This window comes from Hyaena hyaena, unplaced genomic scaffold (genome assembly GCF_003009895.1).
Source record: "Hyaena hyaena isolate Hyena2069 unplaced genomic scaffold, ASM300989v1 scaffold_434, whole genome shotgun sequence".
In the NCBI taxonomy this organism is placed as follows: domain Eukaryota; kingdom Metazoa; phylum Chordata; class Mammalia; order Carnivora; family Hyaenidae; genus Hyaena; species Hyaena hyaena.
Window position 1 is genome coordinate 726,638 of NW_024081069.1, and position 17,096 is coordinate 743,733.

The following is a 17,096-nucleotide window of genomic DNA, read 5'->3' on the forward strand; positions in this document are numbered from 1 at the left end:
AGAATGGCCACTGGGACAGAAGGAAGGAGACAGTAGTAGGACCAGGGATGCTGGGAAGAAAGGAGGAGCGGCTCTGGAGGCCCCGAGAGAGTGAAGTCAGGTGCTTTCCCCCAGGCAGAGACCCTGATGCTGCACTCTAGGCTCCCGGACACCACCAGCCATCTTGCTGGGCCCCCGCCACACCCACAGAGCTGGGGGACTCCGATCTCACTGCCAGGCCTACAACAGGACCTCCTGGGTCTGAGCCCAGGACTCAGAACACATTTTGCTGGAGAAACAAGCTGGGACCAGGTACCATGCATAACCTCATTTCAGCAAGAAGAGCTCTTCACAGGTCCAAACGCTAAGCAAGAAGGTCTCTGAGTCCAGCCAATGGGAATTGGGGCCTGCCTGCCTCCTGCTTGCACTGACAAGTTCCTTTCTCATTTTAAGTTAATCCACTCGCTTGAGGACTTTAAAAAAAAAACGTAGGCAGGAAAAGTTTCAAAATGCCAGTTAGACTTTGTGGTCAAATCTCCTTACGCATCAGAAACTCAAACGGGGGGTGAGGGCATCAAATCCAGAATGAAAGTGACTTTCCCCCTGCTCTCCTTATCAAGTACGAATTCAGGCCCTTGAGGCACCCGGGGTGGCTCGGCCAGTTCAGCGGTGACTCTTGATTTTGGCTCAGGTCATGATCTCATGGTTGATGGGCTCGTGATCTCACGGTTCATGGGCTCTTGGTTCATACAGTCCTGTGCTCACAGCATAAGGCCTGCTTGGCTGAGCCTCTGTGTCCCTTTCTCTGCCCCTCCCCCTATCAGAACTAAATAAATGTTCATTAACAAAAAAATTCAGGTCCTTGTGGCATACAATCTCCTTTGACACAGAAAATCATTTCCATAAAATCATGGGACTTGCAGACCCTCAGAGCTAGAACTGTTTTAAAACGAGCTGGTCAAGTCAGCTCATTTTAGAGATGAAAACATGAGAAGACAAGAGTCCGTGACTTGATACAAGGCGCCCAGTCTGTCAGAAAGAGGTCAGAAGGGGGGCTGGCTAACAAGTGCCCATATCGGGGACCTGCCTGGCAATCCCTGACCCAGCCCAGACTCAGGGCTGCGTGACCAGTGAGCTCTGGGGTCCTCTCGAGGAGATCTATAACAGGCCCTCAATCAGAAAGGAATTTGAGGTCAGCTGTCTTATTTGTGTCTCTGCTTCGATGCACAGAAATTCACAAAGACCACTTTCTAAATGCCAGGGCCTCATTCATCACTGAGCTTTAGGAAGTTGGGTGGAGGGTCGTGGGCTCAGGGAAGTAAGGGCTCCTCAGTGCTGACCCAGACAGGCTGGGCTATGGTCTTCTGCTTTGCCAGCCTACAGGAGCTTGGACGTCATACTGAAGAGGCTCAAAGGATGGGATAGACATCTGCTATGAAAACATACTGAACAACTGTAAAATATGTGTTGTCCTGCTTTACTAATTGAGTCTATTATTATTGCATATTCACATGCAACAGTAAAGTAGTTGTACTGCGCTCAAAACGATTCTTCTAAAATTAGGTTCCTGGGACAAATTCAAATTCAAGAAAGCCTGCACGAAGCATGCACTAAGCTCTGGGGGATGCTAGAAATACAGAGATGAATGAGCCTTGTTCCCTGGGAGTTCAGTGTGAAGGTAACAGGGAGCAGACAGGCACTCCAGGAACCAAAAGCATAGGTTGTGTGCTGACACCCACCACAGGGCCAGACTTCTTCCCTTTGGCATTTCTCCTCTCTACACCTATTAATATTTCAGAGTTTGGATCTGGCTGGATGAGTCACTCAGCACCAACAGCATTTTGAAAGGACGGAAGCAATGAATAAAAAGCTAAACAGCTAGAGTTCACAAATGTCAGAGGGTTGTGTCTAGGTCATGGAAATAGGCACTAGTGGCCCAGACGATGGCCACATCTTTTCTTGGTTTACATCGTGACTGTTTCCAGTTCAACTGCAACTGCCTACAGCCCTTAACACCCCCAAAGCCGGGGTTTACTGCAAACCATAATCTAAAAATATGCTCTCCTTCCGAAACTCATTGACTCACCCCTCTCTTTCATCAATCATATCCAGGCAGCTACCATGTCCGGTCAATCATTCCTTCAAGATGTATGAAATGTTTCTTTTAATCCAGCCCTTCCTGCCAGCCCCCTCCAGCCCCACAATGCCCAAGCCAGGCCCTCTGCACTGAGTCTAGACTCCTGTAGTGGCTTCCTGCCAGCCTCTCTCCGTGCAGCCTCACCCCATTTCTGCCTTCCCCACATGTCCAAGGTCAGACAACACCTACTAAAGCACACAGCCAGCAGGTGGAATTTCCTGATCCAAAACACTCAGTGGGTTAGCAGAAGTGAGTACCAGGCTGGAATAACCCTATACCATCAGGGGGAGACAGGACATGACACTATTCAGCTGGGATACTGGGAAAAGCATCATGAGTCTATAGGGTGTACACTCACCCTAGGAAGCACATGAACAGCAACAGACCATAATATTCAGAACAGTTAACATGTGTGCCATCTTCATGATTCAGGCAAGAAGCGCGCTTCTCGTGACCCTAAATTACATTTTAGTCACTGTTGTCAAGACAACAGAAAACAAAGACATGTCATTATTGTTGTTTCCTTTTTTAAAAAGTGGCAACAATGGAGAGCCTCGCCCCATAGCCTGAACCACGCCCCCCACACTTCTCACACAATAGACAAAATGTTTCTGGTATAAAATCTAGCAACTAATCATTGGTCCAAAGGTGTTATCATGAACTGTAAATATGCCCTAGGAAGGCCCTATCTCAGTCAGTTTCCATCTCAGGCTGCCTTTCTGAACATCATACATCTGCAGAACAACCGCTTGACAGATATGACTTGTATTTTTAAAACATAAATTCATATGTTTGCATACAATATGCAGTCTAAAACAAGAATCTGCATGCTCCCTATATACTGATAGGAAGCTTACCTTGATGTGTTGTTAAGCTGCAAGTAAAAGGCAAGACATACAACAGTGTGTATAGAGCTGTCTTTCAACAAACACAGGGGAGGAATATTTGGGTTTTTATCATTTTTTTTATTTATCCATTTTGACAGAGAGAGAGAGAGAGAGAGCGAGAGCGAGCAGGGGAGGGGCAGAGAGAGAGAGGGAGACAGAGAATCCCAAGCAGTACTGTCAGCGCAGAGCCTAATGCAGGGCTTGGACTCACAAACCGCAAGATCGTGACCTGAGCCAAAATCAAGAGCCAGAGGCCTAACCGACTGAGCCACCCAGGGGCCCCCGGGGAGGGATATTTGTAACATACATATAGAAAATACTCTGGGTACACAAGAAACCTAACAGGGATAATGTGTGAGGGAAGGGGTCAGGGCAATATGCTAGACTGATGGCCAATGAAAATGGAAAACATACTTCTTACTGTACAACTGTTATACTATTAAAAAAAAATCAGGTGACTATTACCTCTTCAAAAAATAATTTCTAAAAAGGCAATTGATTACCTCTATGGCCTCCTCCAAAAACCATAACTCCAGTCTAATCGTGAGGAGAAACATCAGAAAATCTGTAAAATAACTCCTCGAAATTGTCAAGGTCATCAGGATGCCTAGGTAGGGCTTAGTTGGCTGAGCGTCTGACTTTGGCTCAGGTCATGATCTTACCACTTGTGAGTTTCAAGCCCTACATCCGGCTCTGTGCTGACAGCTCAGAGAGCCTGGAGCCTGCTTCAGATTCCGTCTCTCCCTCTCTCTCTGCCCCTCCCCCACTCTCACTCTGTCTCTCAAAAATTAATAAACATAAACAAAAATTCTGTTAACTGTCAAGGTCATCAACAATGAGAGAAGACTGAGAAACTGTCACAGTTGAAAGGACCCTGAGATATGACAACTCAATTTATGTGGCATTCTGAATGGGATCCTAGAACAGAAAAGGTACATTGGGTAAAAACTAAAGAAATCTGACTGAAGTATGAACTTCAGGGGTGCTTGACTGGCTCCATCAGTAGAGTATATGACTCATGACTTCAGGGTCATGAGTTCAAGTTTTTTTTTTAAGTGGGCCTGGAGCTTATTTAAAAATTTTTTTAAATAAAATAAAGTATGAACTGTAGTTAATAATAATGTATCAATGTGACTGATTAGTTGTAAAATACATACCATAATAAGGTAAGATGCTAATAACAGGGAAACTGGGCGTGAGGTATATAGGAACTTTCTGTAGTATCTTCTCAATTTTCTTGTAAATCTAAAACTGATTTACATTTTTAGAAAATTAAGGGTTTTTTTAAAGACCACTGAAACCATGGGGTAGTGGGGTGGGGGCAGGAGATGGGATCCACTGTGGCTGTATTAGGAACCTAAAGGTAAATAAGGTCTGAGCAATTTGCCATGTAGCAGGAGGGAGACACCCCGCCCCTAGTCTTTTTTTTTTTTTTTTCTGAGGGAGAGAGAGAGAGGCAGCGTGAGTAGGAGAGGGTCAGAGAGAGGGAGACACAGAATCTGAAACAGGCTCCAGGCTCTTAGCTAGCTCTCAGCACAGAGCCCGATGCAGGGCTCGAACCCATGAACTGTGAGATCATGACCTGAGCTGAAGTCGGACGCTTAACCAACTGCACCACCCAGGCACCCCTAGTCTATTAGAATGTGCTATGGGAGCGAAGGAAGGGGAAGCCAATTCCACCTACGGGAAGGATGCAGAGTAGGCTTCACAGAGGAGGGGAAGAGGAGAGGCTGTCCTGCGCACGAAAGATCCAAGCCCCGGTTCTGCCACTTACTGGCTATGTGACGTTGGGCAAGCCACTTACTCCTCCCAGGCCTCAGCATTCTCATGCCAACAATTCGGGGGGTGCAGTACGTGACCTCTATCACCTATTCCAGCTCAAAAACTCTTGACACATTCGAATGGGTTCTCTCTCTCCCAGAATGCTTCCTACTAGTAAGCTATGTGCACAGTCCCTGATCTCGAAACTACTTACAGAAGGCAGCAAAGAGCCAAGGATGGAACAAGTCCCCCGACCCCTTATCCTCACCTAGTCCCGTGTGCACACACACACACTCAACCAAGACTCAAGCTCATCCATCCATTCAACAAATATGATTCAGGCAATATCCTAGGCACAGAGGGCACAGTGATAAATAAAATCGGCGGAACTCCCTCAAGTGCTTCTGCTTGGGGGAGAATCCTCGTTGCGAGTTGAGGGGAAAGGGCGCTGACAGCAAACAAGATCCGTAAGTACAGGGGATGACGATGAGAGCTGAGGAGCAAAACTATGAAAAGAGGCAGGAGGGATGAGGGGCAGGAGGTTTAGTTGAGAGTGGCCAGGGACAATTTGCTCAGCAGGAAACCATCGAGAAAGGGCTGCAGGGTGGAGGCAGCGTGCCCTGCAGGTATCTGGGGGGACAGTACCCCAGGCCCAGAGAAGGGCCCGCTGTGCAGCATGGGCAGCGAGCCAGAAGAACAGGGGGAGCCAAGTGCGCCAGGGGGAGTGCTGAGAAAAATAAAGTCGGGAAGTGAGAGTCCACGGAGAGGCCTGGCGGCACACAGTCAGGCCTCCTGGAAGCCACTGGGGTGTTTTAGGCAGAGTGGCATGATCTGACTTGAGCTCTAAGAGAATCACTCTGAGTGAGCTGAGGACAGGTAAAGGGGACAAGGACAGGAGCAAGCCCTGGCTGTACGAGACGAGAGAGCATCTCGGAGAAAGTCTGGTGCTGTTAGGGGAAGGGGGTGAGGGAGGGAACCCAGTCAGGGGGGCAGGCCTCACTACCTGCCCCTCTGGCCTCCACCACAGGGGATGTGTCAAGGCCTGCCGATGAGCAAACTTGTCACCAGGTGGCCCAGGAATCAAACCCTGCGTTCAACAGAAGCAAGAAGAAGCCTCGCGCACAAATGGGTGCCTATAAATAACGTGTTCCTTTACATTTATAAAGGCCATGAATCCCATTCCAAGTGGAAAGAAAGCAAACTGTAGCAGTGGGCTTTCTGGAGCCTCACCCCCAGCCAACAGAAAACACCTGTGAAAAGAGACACCCCCCACCCCCCACTAACCCAGCTGCACACTGCCACGTGAAAAGGACACTATTACTTAAGCAGTGTGTAATTGTTCCACATTACTGATATCGTGAAAACTTTTCAGAGTATTTCCATGAGCCGGCTCGAGAAGGGAAACTAGTTACCAGGGCAGGCGGGCACAAAAAGCCTTTTGCCAACTATTTAGATATTTTAATTCTCCGTTGCCTCAGTAGCTAAATAAGCACGGAGAACAAGCAGGAGGAGAATACTAATTAGAGCTAATTAGACCCTGCCCTCTTCTGCCTCAATCCCCTTTATAAAAAGCCCCCCGCCCCCCTGATTCAAGGATGATGGAGCGAAAATGTAAATACGGAGGGTAAACAGCGGTCTCCAGACCAAGCCCTCTGTTTGTATTTCGCTGCCCCGTTATTTCTAAACCGAGGCCTGGTCACCTGAAGAGAGCTGCAGGCCCAAGGCCGAACCCCAGCAGCCCCCTCACAGGCCATGAAACATGGGGCGGAGGGGAGGGCACGGTCAGCAGGAGCCCACTGAACAGAGCACGGGAGCATTCTAACTGGCAGGCATTCACTAAAGGTACATAGGACTTTGTTTTCTAATAAACTATGCCAGCAAACAGGACTAACAGGACTCCGGTCCCGCAGCAGGATCAATACCACACTCCTCCCCTTTCCTCTCAGGGAGCGAAGGCCTCACCCCAGAGAAACCCCTCCCTGGTTTTGTGGGAAGACCATGTTCTCAAGTCCTGTCCGGAGGCACTTGGCCCTGGGATAAGGAGAGCAGGAGGTAACTCTGAATAGGGGGGCTTGTCAACCTGCCAGAGACGTGTTTGAAATGAGTCCTCTTAAATTAAAAGTCTGTTTCCTGCTGGATTACGCACAGGGATGGTAGTGTAGTGAAAACAACAGACGGGCAACTTGGCCACGGGTCTAGGGACACCCGGGCAGGCATGGCCCCCCGCAGGTCACCTCTTTGTTTCACTGGGCAATGAAGGTTTTTCTTTCATGTTCCTAGGAGCAAGACAGAAACAAGCTCTGGGAAAAGTACCTGTGGTGCTTCAAGAAAAAAAAAAAAAAAGAAGAAAAGGGAAGGAAAAGAAAAACTGTTTCAAATTCTGTTTGAAGCTGGCTCAGCAACACTGGGAGAAACCACACAAATATGAGTCAGTCTCTTCTAACCTTGAGGAGGCTCCAGGGCTCAGAGGGAGGTGATGGGTCTGGAGACCAGTGATGAGCTTGCTCCGTCACTGCTCTCTCTGCTGGCCCACAGCAGGCTGGCTGGGCCCTAGCAGGCGGCAGCAGTAAAGGGAATTCTGAAGGGCTTGGAAATAAACCACCAGGGCTCAATGCTTTCCTCCCTGCCTAAGCCGCATCATGTAGGACAAAGGGCACTGGACCAAAAAACTTTGGAGACCCATCAGTGGACAAGGAAGGGTGAGCAAATCACTATGTCCTTTTGGGCCCATTTGGAAAATGGAGATCACTGTGAAGACAGCATATGAACTGTGAAAAGCGGAAATCACAATGCAAATGGAAAGCACTATATTAAAAAGTTTTTCGCAATTGGAAACATTTGGGTTTTTATTAGAATTGCAGAAGGTCAAGCTGTAAAGCAACTTGAAATCATCTCCTTTAGCAGTTGCCAACTTTGGGATGTCACAGAACTTTAAGAACAAAACAGGTGTGCCTGGGTGGCTCAGTCAGTTAAGCGACTGACTTCGGCTCAGGTCACAATCTCACCATTTGTAGGTTTGAGCCCCCGCACCGGGTTCGCATCGACAGTGCAGAGCCTGCTGGGGATTCTCTCTCTCTGCCCCTCCCCCACTCGTGTGCTCACGAGCTCTCTCTCAAAATAAATAAATAAACTTAAAAAAAAAAGGAACATAAGAAACTAACAGAAAATGAGGAGGGGAAATTTATACAGGATTGCCAGATTTTTTATTTTGCCAAAAAGAAACACTACCCCTCTATCATCACTATAAATTATTAGAAGACTAAATGAAACCAACTATACCCACCAAAAATAAATAAGATACTATTTCAAATTAAAGGCCAGTCCTTGTGAGGCAGGGGGACCACTGACAAAGATAAACTCCTGAGTGGGACACAAGCTCTCATCTTTCTCTTTGGGTCCCATCGGACGACCCATGAAAACATCAGTGATGGGCACTGGTTACCAGATGGGTGTTTGGACACTCCAAGCTCTACAGTGATTATTTTCCCATAAAAGATATCTTGCTACAACATTAAATTTGAATTAGGGCCTAAAGAAGTTTTTGTTTGCCCTGAAGCCTCCTCCTGCTCCCAGGTAAACCTCCAGGTCTTCATGTAAACGAGGCACCAGAGCCCTCTCCCTTGGCAGCCAGGCACAAGAGCAATCCAGTATCTCGGGCTTGCTAGTGAATGAAGCAATAAAGGGCACAATTATTTCCTCCAGGAAAGGAGAAAAGCTAGAGCTTCCTGACTGTTCTCGGAGGGGTTGGGGGTGGCTTATCTGTCTGGCAGCCCTGCGCGCAAAAACGGAGCACCCTTTCTCTGGGATCTCCCAATTGCCACATCCCTCTTCTCCCAACTCTGAAAACTTAAAGCAGGTAACTGAGGGCTCCTCACACAGCCTGCAGCCCCTGGAAGGATCGCGCCAAAGCAATCGCACACCTCCTGCCCTCCTCCCCAGAATCCTCCAGAGTTAGGAGAATGTTCCAGGGCGAGTGTGTGTGTGTGTATCTCGGGAAAGAGCCTGGCAGAAGGAATCAGATCCCTAAGTCCCAGGTGGGGCTGAGGCTTGGGACGCCGGTCTCCCTCGGGTTTGGCGGTGGCTTCGGGAGAAAGCAAGGGAATTAAACTTTAAAAGAGAACCGTTAAACTGGGTGCAGTGAAACTCCAGGATACGCTTAGGGGCCCTGCGCACCCGCAGTTCCAAGAGACAAGCCCTCCGGAGTAGCCGTGGCTCCAGCAAGGACTCCGGGTCTCGCGCCCCCGTCGCTGCCCTTCGCCTTCTGGGGACCAGGGCACTGGCGGCATCACTCGGCGCCTCCCCGCAGCCCGCCCGCCCCGGGCCGGCCACAAGGGCCGCTTTGTGCCCGGGAGCGCGGCGCCCCGGTCCCCGCGCAGGGCTGGCGGCCGCCCTCCCCGCGCAGTGGGCGCGGGCGCACGCGGGCCGGTCAGCAGCCGGGCAAGGCTGTTTACACAGGAAGGGGAGACTCCTCCTCGGCCCGGGACTGACCCGCGGCCGACGACACCCCGCCGGGGCGGCTACCGGCTGCGCGCGGAGTGGCGCACGCACCTCGGGAGCCCCAGACCCCGCGGTACGCCTCCGCTCGCCCCCTGGGGGGGCCCCAGAAGACGCTCCCCCACCCAGACAGCGCCCCTCGCCCCGCCCTCCACGCCGCCTACGGGCGGCTCCTAGCCGGACAAAGTTTCTCTGAGCCGCGGGGGACGCGGCTTACCTGGGAGGCTGGGCACCAGCGCGCAGAGCCCGAGCAGGCAGGCGTACAGGGGCGCCGGGGCCCGCGGCATGGTGGGGGCGCCCGGCCTCAGCGGTGGCGCGGACGGCGGGCTCCGCGGGGGCCCGGGGCCGAGGCCGGAGCTCGGGGGCCGAGGGCCGGGGGCCGCAGCTGCATGCCCGGCTCACAGCCCCCCTGGCCGGGCGGGAGGAGCTGGCGGCTGCGCTGGCCCGCGCCCCGCCACCACCATCCCTCCCGCAGTGCTCGCAGCCGAGTCCCGGGGCTGCCCGAGGATCGCGGCTCGGGACGGCCCCGGCGGGCGGCTCTGGGCCGGGGAGGGGCGGGCTCCGCGCAGGGGCAGCGACTTGGGCTCCGGGACGCGCCGCCACACTCTGCCCTCCTCCTCCGCCCCTTCCCTTCCTCTCTCCCGCCCGCCAGGCTCCACTTTCCTCCCCCTTCTCTCCTCCCCTTCTCCCCCCCCTTCCAAGCCCCAGCCCGGCTGCCACAGGGTCAGTTTACAGCGGGGCGGGGCGAGCTCCGGGCCGGGCCAGCTCCGCCCCGCGCGGGGACCCGCCCGGGGACGCGGAGCCCGGGGTGCCCAGGTGCAAGTCGCTTACCGCGCGCTTGCTGGGGGCCCAGAGGCGGGGAGTGGGGGACGAAGTAGCTAGGGAGGGTCTCGCTCTGCTTTCTTAGCAGCCTGGCGCCACGGGGAGGGGCGATGGCGACCCGAGATTACTTTGAATTGCTAGACTTTGAGAGGGAGAGCAGGTATGGCGAGATCCTGCCTTGGCTGTCTAGCTCTCCCAAAGTCGCACCTCCACCAGCGCGCGCGCGGGAGGAGCGACGGAGACGCCTGCCGCTGTAATAGGAGAGAACACGCTTGATCGCGAAGGGAGGGCATGTGCAGCGTGGAGGCACAGGTAAAGCCCACTTTGCCCTCATTAACGCTTTGCTGTTTCCAAGCATTCGAGATTGCCCTTCCTCATCCTTATCTCAATACATTGGCGGTTTCCGTGAAACTGATACACTCAAAAACAGATGCTCAGGCTTTCACCTTATCCTTCAGCTGAGCTGGTTCTGTAATTACCAGTAGCAATAGGGAAGCTTCCCCTGACAGCGCGTGACAAGGGACAGGTGGCCTTGAACTGGGCCACGACGAATGGATTAAGACAGGATTGGTTTATAGGCAAGAGAAGAAGAGGCAGTCTTCACGTAAAAGGCAATAGTAAGAGCATGTCTAACGCGGACTGAGAACACTGCTAGCCAGGCGCTGCGCTAAATTACCCTGTTAACTCACATAATTGTCCCCACAACCCGACTGTTATCCGGATGAGTAAACTGACACACAGAGATGTTAACTTGACAGAAGAAGTGACAGAGCTGGGATACCTGTCCAAAAGTTCAGAATGCCTTTACTCAAAACAGCAAGAGTTCAGGAGTAAAGAGCAAAGTGGCAGCTCCCAGAGGCAAGACTGGAGATAGTTCTGACTGCCCAGATTAAGGAGTTTGCAATTAATGTTTATGCATGACCCTTTCCTTCTCAGACTCTGCCCAGCTGGTGCCCTGGTGCCCAAGGATGTAAACTCCCTCTGGTAAGTTTGGGCCTGGACACAAAGCTCCAAATTTCACTGAAGGCCAGCATTCCATCCTTAAACTGCATGCAAACACTGGACTCTATAATATCCCCATGTTTGTTCTGATGTGAAAGTCATACTTATCTGCAAATATTTTCCAGTAGAATTGGTGCTGCAGAGCACCCCCCACCCCCCATCTAGTGTCTTCCAGCCTCTCAGGGGAGTGGCTTTGGGAGCTACTCTTATCCAGCCTAAGGTAATGGTCATAAATAATGGGAAGCCAGAGAGGGGACACTGGGAGCAGTCATGTGCCAAGTGGTGATTTTAGATTTGTCAGGCAGAGATGGAAGGATGGATTAGATGGAAGGAAGTTAAATCTCAAAAACTGGGTAAATATTGCATGGAAAAGTACAGTAATTTGCATGTATCAAGCATTCTCTAAGTTTAGGCCTTTTAATGTCTGGTGCTCCATACATCACCTCCCCCACGCCCAACACAGTGTTTCCTGGTTCTGACCCGTATTTGCTTAAGTGAAATAAGCTAGACACAAAAGAACAAATATTGTGTGATTCTACTGACATAAGATACCTAAAATAGGCCAATTCTTAGAGTCAGGAAGTAAAATAGAGGTTACCAGGGTCTGGAGAGAGAGGGGGGAACGGGGAGTTCCTAACAGGTACAGACCTAACACAGACCTCTGTTTACCAGGACAGCACCTGGAAAGTGCTGCAATCAAGTCTTCCCTATCCCGTCCCACCTGGTGGTTCCCAACCTGCCCAGACCTGCCATTAGCCTCCGAACCAAATGATGACAACATTCCTCCACGCTCCATTATCTTAGAACTATTTTGCAAATGCCTTTTCTAATTCCTCTGAAGCTTTTGGTTCCTAGTTTGCACCTTTTACCCTGTCCTAGAATTCTTCATTTATTTTATCACGCTGAGGGGTGGAAGTGCCCTTCAAATGCTGTGACTTCCTCTAACGGGCAGAGTCAGGGTGCACAGATGCACCTGCTCAGAAGGGAGACTGGCAGCAGCGCCCAAAGCGCCTGGAACAGCTTCCCTTGTAGCTGCCGGGGGCACATCCCATTGATGATCAGTGCTAAGCTTCTGGGCTCAGAAAACCTTGGATGGCTTGGGGTTCACTTTCAAGGTTTGAGCAAAGATAACCCAGAGAAATGTTATATGTCTTCTCAGCGTTAAAACAAGATTAGCTCCTCAAAAAGTTAAACATAGAATTACCCATATGATCCAACTGCTGTTCTGGGGATATACCCAAAATAATTTGGAAAAAAAAAACCCTCAAACAGATAGCTGTATACCCGTGTTCAAAGCAGCAGTATTCAAAGTAGCCAAAAGGTGGAAACAACTCAGATGTCCATGGACAGATGAATGAATCAACAAAATGTGGTATCTACATACAATGGACTATTATTTAGCCTTAGAAAGAAATTAAATTCTGACACATGCTACAACACAGATGAACTCTGAAAACATGCCAAGTGAAATAAGCAAGACACAAAGGACAAATGTACGATTCTACATATTTGAGGTATCTAGAATAGGCCCATTCATAGAGGTAGGGATGGGGAATTGTTAATTAGGGGGTATAGAATTTCCAGTTTGGGGTAATGGAAAAGTTCTGGGAATGAATGGATTGTAGTGATGATTGCATAACACTGTGAATGTACTTAATGCCACTGAACTGTGTTCTTTAAAAATGGCTAAAATGGTAAATTTTATGTAAAGTATATTTTGCCATAATTTTTTAAAGAATACTTAAAAATCAGATTAGTTAAAACTTTTCTAGTTCACAATTCAGATTTACATGCTAACTCATCCCATAGTGAGTTGTCCCATTGTGAAATTCAATTTATAATCCAGATGGAAAATTTTTTACCAATACATAGTTGCAATTTAATATGCAGGGCTAAAGTTCAAGGTGAGAGAGGACAACAACAACCAGCAGTATTTACCTTAGTTTAGAGAATATGCTTCATTTACTCTGCTTTTAATAGTCCTGCCTAGGATTTGTCACAGTGCAGGAAATGAATGACCCTGGTGACAGAATGTTACAAAACTCCCTTGCGTCAATGAATAGGGCTATGAAACATGTATAACATTTTATTTAAAGTTAATATTAACTCTTTATTTTAAAAATACCAAATCCTAGGGGCGCCTGGGTGGCTCAGTCGGTTGGGCGTCTGACTTTGGCTCAGGTCATGATCTCACAGTTGGCGATTTACAGTCCCACGTCGGGCTCTGTGTTGACAGGTCAGAGCCTGGAGCCTGCTTCTGATTCTGTGTCTCCCTCTCTCTCTGCCCCTCCCCTACTTGTACTCTCTCTCTCAGAAATAAAATAAACATTAAAAATTTTTTTAAATACCAAATTATATTTCTTTTTAAAAATATTTATTAATTTTGGGAAGAGCACACGTGGGGGGAAGGGCAAAGAGAGAGGATCTGAAGGGGGCTCCTCCCTGACAGGCTGACAGCAGCAAGCCCAATGTGGGGATTGAACCCACAAACCACGTGATCATGACCCAAGCTGAAGTTGAATGCTCAACAAATTGAGCCACCCAAGTGTCCCCCCGGATTCTATTTCCTTTTATAGGAAAATGTTCTTTATAGGTTTTTCTCCTCATGTGCACCATGGTCCTGGTTAGGAAAATATAATCCCTATGCTGGCTCTCAGAGTTTACAGCCATTCCAAGACCACCAAGGACACAGCTAGAGGCAGCATCCAGGTAATGGGTTAACACAGGAGATGGGCAAATGACAAGCCGTGGTGAGCACACCAGGTTCCATTTTGGTGAAAATAGCTTATGATGTTAACTGGCCTATAGTAAATCCCTCAGTCATTTTTGTTTATTTTTTGGGTTAAGCACGCACATTGGGGTTATGCCAAGCCTGAGGTGGATAGAATTTCACATGAAGAAATGAGATACAAAACAAGTCTTGACTGAAATTTTCAACAATAAGGAAAGGGCTTTCTATTCGTTGTTGTTGCTCTTAATGGAAAAGTGTAGCTGCAAGTCATAGAAATGTCATATTTCTCTGAGGTAAGAAGCACATGCAAGCATTTTAAACTCCTTTATGAAGTGGCTAGCACGTTCTTGCTAAATAAGTTGTGTGTTTTCATCCCCCGCCCTATTCATATAATTATCAATTCTGAAAACACTCATTATTATATCCTTCTGAAAGCAATTTTTCAAAGGGGTTACTTTTGAAAATATTTTTAAGATTATCTATTCCAGGGAGAATATATGCTTTCTGGCTTTCATGAACTGAAACATTTAAAAATAATATCCATAAGTAAAATTACAGTGAAAAGTTGTTATGTTTTTCAACTAATTTTGGCACGTGTGTTTTCTTTTCAGAAAACTTTCCTTTAAAATTATCCGTAGGGCTCGGACCCCGAGGAAACTGCTGGAGTCCTTCCCTACATGCGCCTTCTCCACTCCAGCAAAGCCATCACAATTTGTTTCTTTCTTTCTAGAAGCTACTTCACACCACCTAAACGCATGGATTCTTTTCCAGTTGTTTCAATAAAATTACAATGAATGAATATGAACACACACGCGCGCGCGCGCGCGCGCACACACACACACACACACACACACCCCTTTTAAATTAATCATGTCTAGAGACCTGGTGAGTAAATAGCAGGAAAAAAGGAGTGAGCAGGGGATGGGCATGCAGATGTGGCCTGGGGAGATGCCACAGAGTAGGGGGATGGGACAGAAGGCAGTGAACACAGGCAGGGACGGAGACATCTGAAGACCGGAAGGAGGAAGCCAGCAATTTGGGAACGACCCCGGAAGCAGAGCCAGCGTGCTGCCCTGGCCGCCTGAGACCCACTTTCTTCTTGTCCTCCTTTTCACCTACACTCCATTCCCTTACTTGCCACTTCCCACTTCCTTCCTGCCTCTCTCTTCTGCTTTGCCTTAGCTCTAGCAGTGGTCCTTAAGACAATGCTTAGCTAGAGACTGGCAACTTTTCAAAAGGTAGGACAAGCTTCTGACCCCCTATGTCCTTCTGGGGGACCAGGTTGGTGTGGGGTGTGGGGTGGAGACTGAGTAGCTGCCTGGGGACAGGGTCTACAAGAAGCCAAGGGCAACAGCACTGCAACGAGCATCAGGCCACCAGCCTGGGACCCCACTCCGGCCTGTGTGCAGGGGTTGCTGCCCTTCTGTAGAATATAGCTCTTCATATTTAATTGCTAGGGGAGGAAAACTAGCAATCTGGGCTCCAAATCAGAAGAATTGAGTTCCTGCCTCAATGCCATAAGCTAGCTGAGCAACCATGCCACTGCCTGCCCACCCTTGGACCTCAGTTGGCTCACATGGAAAGAAAAGATGCTAGTCCATGCCAGACCTGGTTCTGTAATTACTACTTGTGAAGTCAAATGTGTTTGGCACTTGGCAGCAGGCTCTGCTTTACATAACCTGTTGTACCAACTAACAATTGTCCTTCAAAAATCCACTGCCTTTTAACAGAGAGTACAAGGCCTGTGGGAAGGCAGTAAGGATCTGTCTTGAGAACGGACTCTGAAAATGGTCGCCCCCCCCCACCCCGGCCCCACTAAGCAATTTTTTAAGATGTTTATTTCTGAGAGAGTAAGAGTCGGGAAGGGGTGTGGGGGAGGGGCAGAGAGCGAGGGAGACCGAGGATTCAAAGCAGAATTCACGTCAACAGCAGAGAGCTGGATGTGGGGCTCGAACCCACGAACTGTGAAATCATGCCCTGTGCCGAAGTCAGACGCTTAACTGACTGAGCCACCCAGGCGCCCCTGATGCACCTCTTTAAATGATGTCCCAGGATCTTCCATAAGCCCCCTAGCTAAGACACTCTGATTGTTTAATCATTAATCACAGCAAATTCTTCATTCCGTGTAACCCAAGCTCCTTCTTTGACAGTTGCCTCTTCCCCGGCTTCAGTAGAGATAGGTCACCGTCTGCTCTAACATTTGAGAGATCATGAAATAAAACATGATGCCTGCAGTGCTGCCCTGAGGTGCCTCGTGGATTCAACTACACGTTCAGATCACAGGCCTTCCAGGGGCCACACTGGTCTTTAGTCAGAAAATGTGGCAAATAATCCTAACTGACCAGCCTGGCAGCATCAACAGCTCATCACACGGAGCTCTGGTGTTAGCCTGCATAGCAGTCGGCTCAGGTACAAGGAGATAAGAGCCTCGTTGCACAGGTGCTGGAGACGTGCTGGCATCAAGCCATTCTATTTTGAACTAGTTCCATGGGTTTCCAGCTTCCTCACAAAGACAAACACAGTTCAAAAAGTCACCACACTTAGAAAGGCCAAAGGACGGTGCCCAGCCAGGGATGTGTAGTTCACACAAATCATCAGTGTAAAACAAGCCTTATTCTCCCCATTTGGACACTGGGGCTTAGAGAAGTGATAATAAGTGAGGGAGCCAGATCTCCTGACTCCAGAGACCACTCTTCTTTCTACTGCATCACAGCTGCCTCGTTGGAATTTCTGATCTGCAGTGTGACTGCGACATAGTCTTAACATAATTTGAGTGTGTTTTAAAGAAATATACAGTAATACCTTAATAGTTTCTAAAGTGCAATGGGTGGTCTTGTGATTATCTTATAAAATATTTGTGTGCAGTTTAAATGAGTAAATACATCTGAAAATTCCTGGTAGGAATTCAATAATTATTAATTGAATAATTCCTCCATTTGGGAGATCCTGAATGACTTCTAAGGGCAATAGCTTTGACCTAGAAGTCTGAGACATGTTAAACAGGTGGCCCCTCCCGGATTACAGCAGGCCATGTGTATAGCTGTCATTTGTCCCCAACCACAATTAAATCTTCAGCGACAGCAAACACAGGGCCTCTCACCCGCAGAGCAACAGGCCAAAATGTAATTAGCTGGGGGAGTGGGGGGGGGGGCGGGGGAGGCCTTAGACTAGGTCACCCAAGTCACTGTTTTCCGAGTGGCATGGAAGGACAGAGCCAAGTCAGACCCGAGGCAGGATGCTCACAAGCCTTAACTTGCAAGCAAGCTGGGCTCCCGCCTTCCAA

General features: G+C 49.1%; 1 protein-coding gene across 1 annotated transcript in view; it reads right to left on the minus strand.

Moving 5' to 3' along the window:
- Positions 1-9,886, minus strand: part of ITGB5 (integrin subunit beta 5) — a 119,796-nt gene extending 109,910 nt beyond the window's left edge. Inside the window, exon 1 of the mRNA XM_039253040.1 lies at positions 9,476-9,886. Within this exon, the coding sequence (XP_039108971.1) occupies positions 9,476-9,545 (70 nt within the window). The 5' untranslated portion in view covers positions 9,546-9,886. The remainder of the gene's footprint in view (positions 1-9,475) is intronic.
- Positions 9,887-17,096: the final 7,210 nt, after the last annotated feature.